The 4,930-nt window shown below is 46.7% G+C and overlaps 1 protein-coding gene across 4 annotated transcripts in view; it reads right to left on the bottom strand.

The window, feature by feature from the left end:
- The window catches only part of rabgap1l (RAB GTPase activating protein 1-like), a 93,126-nt gene that overhangs the window by 7,037 nt on the left and 81,159 nt on the right, over nt 1-4,930 (bottom strand). For all 4 annotated transcript variants that reach the window (XM_005933802.3, XM_005933803.3, XM_005933804.3 and 1 more), the window contains one exon: nt 880-972. In XM_005933802.3, the coding sequence (XP_005933864.1) occupies nt 880-972 (93 nt within the window). The remainder of the gene's footprint in view (nt 1-879; nt 973-4,930) is intronic.

Raw genomic sequence — 4,930 nt, 5'->3', positions numbered from 1 at the left:
TGTCATGGTTGTTTGTGTCTTGTGATCAGATCAAATGCTGCGTCCATAATATTACTTGGAAAGATGAAGGAGCTGCTTCAGACGCCACCTCTCTGTTCAGGCACTGCAGTGAAGTCACATTTACTTTGTTCTGCACTCGTCTCCTTCCTGTCAGCGTCTTTAACTATTTCAGTGTTAACGGCACTATCATGTATCATATACTGTGCACATTTACTGACTACAGAAGTACTGCCTGATGTGCTTAACTGAGCAAAGGCAGGTTTACTACGACGCACTTGTGCATCTCGGTTTGGCCTAATTGTGGGTAGAAACATGAAGCCAAGTGGAGGTAATTCTTCATCATCACGTGACGCTTACATGTAACATCCACTCTTTACTGTGACGCCTTACTTTCCTTAAACGATTCAGGTTCATCCTACTGAGTCACGCAGTAACACTGTCCTCCTCAGCTGGACAGTCTCTTTGTGAGCTTCCAAAAATAAAACTCGTCAGAATCATCAAATATCTGCCTCAGTTTGTTTTACCTCAGGATGAACAGAGAAAGATAAACCCAGTGGAGACAAACCTTTGCAACCACAACAACCCAGCAGCTCAGCCCAAAAATACGTTTTATTAATAGCAGGGTCGACGACGATGAAAGTCAGCGCAGCGAGAAAAGTCGCACAGTTTTAAAAACAGACCAAACAGCGACGTGCTCATTTCTAATCTTGGAATCACGGCTAATTTTATCTATAAAGGCAGCTCCTTCATCAGAAACGTGAAGAGCCGAGTGCTCAACACTTTAGCTCGGGGGGCTGCTTTCATGCGACGCGATTGTGTAAAAAAGAGATTTAAATTCCACACCTGGTGGGTGAATCTTATCTATACGTGGGTGCGTACCTGGTAGCGTTCGATGGGGTCTTCTTGTTGCAGCTGGCTCTCTCTCAGAGTCTGATATTCCTTCTCAAACTTCTTCAGCTTTTTGGTCGGGACCTGAAAACAACAGCAAAGTTAATTAAATCATCATTTTACTGTTGACTTTGTTTACTTGGCCTGATAAAAATCTCAGCCCATCCCAGTTGTTCGTGAGCTGGGGGAGGGGGGGGGAGCGTGGGAATAGGGAATTGGATAAAACAGTCAGCGGCTCTCAGCTCTTGCATCATCTTCCTGTGTCGTGGGAACCATCAGCTACTTCTCTCTGCACCAACGCTGCTCATGCCTTCGTTCCACGACAGGATTAAGCAGCAGAGGTCAAAGGTCAGAGTTAGGTGTCACGTTGAGAAACAAACCAACGGGGCTTCATGAAACAACATCCACGTGATGCGTCACGTGACATCAAAGCGATCAAACTCTGAACATCGCTGCCGAGCCGGTGCGGTGTTGTGGCTCGTGCTGCACGGTTTCTACTCTCTGTTGCTCCGTCTGCCTTTATCAGCGTTAATATCTGCTGCACATCTGCGTGTTGTTCTGCGACTTTCCCATGAGACCTCATTAGAAACAGGAAAAACAAACCAAACAAGCACCCGCTCGGCTCACAAGCTTTATAATGTCCTGCTATAAATCAGCAAGCGGTAACCGCGGATCAGAAACGTCCAGTTCACGCTGCATGCTGCACGATAGGCACGTTACAGGGGAACTGTGCTGTCACTGCACATGCTCAGGCCTCACTATGTGAAATCATTTCAGCAGTTTTGTTCTGCAAAACCAGTCACGGCAACTTGTAAAAAGCACCAAATCCATCATGAAATGGTTTCGATTCATTATCAGACTGAAGGTTTTAACAGACGCGACCTGCGATCAGTGAAGCTTCGAAGCATTACCTCGACACCAAGAGACGGCAAACACCACAGCTTTACTCACATAATTCACTACATTAGGTGTGTGTGTGTTTAGGTGGGTGGTAACAGCGTTGCCATAGCGCCAACTACTAGGGCTGGGGGGGTCACAGTCACATGACCCCCTCCTCTGAGACTCCTGTGTGTTTGTAGTCGTTGTGTATCCTCCACTGCTGCCTGTTTCACACACTGTGTTACACTGAAGCAGAATGAATGAAGCTAGCAGCGCTCACAGCCTCTGTAGGAATACTGTCAACTCCAGAAACAACCAGAAAGATAAAAGACTTCCTTATTTGTACTGGAGGACGTTGTTTAGTACAGGGAGTGCAGAAGCTATCTGGAGCACTGACGAGAATGCACTGTACATTTAAGATTGAATATTAGAAATGATAATATAGATAAAAAGAACAGCATCCAGTATTCTCTCTTCAGCTTCAACACTGCAAAATGTTTCTCCTGTAATACCGAAGCTGAGGTACAAGCGTTACGAGGAGCTCAGTGTTTGAACTACACTGTAAGTGCCCACGTCACAGTTACATCCTGGAAAATGAGCCAACACAGCGCAGCAGCGCAGCAGCTTAAGACAGGGATAAGAATCCTGCTGCACATTTCCATTAGGATTAAAAGCCAGAGGACGAGTTATTAAGGCCGCCCACCTGGGCAGTCATTACCTGTCCTTGCCAGTGACCTGCGAGTTGACCCTCGACTTTACGACTCGGGCATCGGCGAACGAGCGTCACGCTGTTATCTATGGGACATTCAATTCCCGAGCAGATAACGACAAAACGAGTCCAAAGCTGTTATCTGTGTGGGAAGAAAGAGCAGCCTGGCCTCTGCAGGCGGGTTAATAATCGCTTTATTGTAACAAAACAATGCAGATGTGCGGTTCTCCTGCAGGGCTGCCAGATTCAGCTCAACTACAGAGTCACTGTGTGGCCTTTTGGACGCCGCCACGCTGTCCAGTGTTTCTCGTTATGGAGTTTGACCCTGCGGGTCTGTGTGCGTTAGGCGAGTGGGCAACGATGAGCTGCTGCACGTGCATTTTTAAACAGCTGATGCTTCAGTGCAGCAGCGGCAGTTAGCTCCTCGGACGCGGAGTTTAAAACAATATTTAAAAAGAGCCTGCTTCCATCTCAGCTGATCTATACGTAAACCTCCTGATATGCAGCAGCCATAAATTATTGTACAAACACAATCTGTGAGAGAGAGAGGGTTTCAGCGAGGGAATGACTCATGCTTCCTGAGGTTTGCTGTTTTAAATAAACCTCCCTCTCTACTGTGTCGCATTCACTTTCCTTTATCGTCTCATGTCATCCATCCAGCCGTGCTCTATAACCTAATCTAACCAGTAACAAGCTGCACACACTCCAGGCTTCCTGCGTGCGATGGCGCCACACACGTTTCTGCAGGATGACTGAAGTTACACGGGCGCATTTATTCCGTCTTTACTGCAGTTTCTGCTCGTGTAACTATTCTGCATTTCCCTCTGCTCTCCTCATCTCACAGCGAGCCAGCTTCACTGTTAATAACGACTTCTGTTTCTTAACATTATCACTGAGTCAGCCAAACTATCATTGAAGAAATGCGTCTTACACTGCTGCTGTTACACACCCGCAAACACCCGTAAAACACACAAACATTACAACACACCTGTGTAATGAAAGCGCAGGCTTTGTTAGGCGCAGCAAGGCTTTCTTTAAACATCCAATCCTGCTGCAGCTACAATCAGCACCGCCGCCTCCATAACCTTTCAGCTTTCCTCGAATTGGTTTTATTATCATAAAAAGACGACATTCACGTACATGCTCCCAGCTGACTGTTTTCAGAGAAACAATTGAAACCATATTGTCCTTCACAGTGAGCCGAAGTGTGTAAAAGAACCCGTAAATCTTTCATCGCTCGCAGTATTAAAGTTTTACACTCCGTCATACACGCAACGCAGCACTTCGGCCTTATCAGCAGCTCTGTGCATATTCTCTGGCTTCTCAGGTGATATGCATGTGTGTAGTTATGCGTCACGCTCTATATTATGTGTTGTGTAAAACGGGCCAGAAGAGACATTTTTCACTGGCTGGAAACCTTTTCAGATGCAAAGAGCTCGACCACACGAGCGTGAGCGCAGGATGAGCCGAGCTCTTTCTCAAAGATCACAGAGACACAGAGACACAGGGACAAAGAGACAAAGGGACACAGAGACACAGGGACAAAGAGACAAAGGGACACAGAGACACAGGGACAAAGAGACACAGATTAACCTGGGAGACACAGAGACACTGAGACACAGGGACAAAGACACAAAGAGACACAGGGGAAAAAAACAGATTAACCTGGGAGACACAGGGACACAGAGACACAGGGACACAGAGACAAAGAGACACAGAGACACAGGGACAAAGAGACACAGAGACAAAGACACAAAGAGACACAGGGACACAGAGACACAGGGACACAAAACACAGATTAACCTGGGAGACACAGAGACACTGAGACACAGGGACAAAGACACAAAGAGACACAGGGGGAAAAAAACAGATTAACCTGGGAGACACAGGGACACAGAGACACAGGGACAAAGAGACACAGAGACAAAGACACAAAGAGACACAGGGACACAGAGACAAAGAGACAAAGAGACATAGCGACATAGAGACACAGGGACAAAGAGACAGAGACATAGAGACAAAGAGACATAGAGACATAGAGACACAGGGACAAAGACACAAAGAGACACAGGGGAAAAAAACAGATTAACCTGGGAGACACAGGGACACAGAGACACAGGGACACAGAGACACAAAGAGACACAGAGACACAGAGACACAGGGACACAGAGACACAGGGACAAAGAGACACAGAGACAAAGACACAAAGAGACACAGAGACACAGGGACACAAAACACAGATTAACCTGGGAGACACAGCGACACAGAGACAAAGAGACAAAGAGACATAGAGACACAGGGACAAAGAGACAGAGACATAGAGACAAAGAGACATAGAGACATAGAGACACAGGGACAAAGAGACACAGGGACACAGGGACATAGAGACATAGAGACACAGGGACATAGAGACACAGGGACACAGGGACAAAGAGACATAGAGACACAGGGACA

Source organism: Haplochromis burtoni, unplaced genomic scaffold (assembly GCF_018398535.1).
Source record: "Haplochromis burtoni strain Fernald_Lab_line unplaced genomic scaffold, NCSU_Asbu1 Contig_173, whole genome shotgun sequence".
NCBI classification, from domain to species: Eukaryota; Metazoa; Chordata; class Actinopteri; order Cichliformes; family Cichlidae; genus Haplochromis; species Haplochromis burtoni.
The sequence above is the reverse complement of the archived record's forward strand: the minus strand, read 5'-3'. Positions and strand labels throughout refer to the sequence as shown.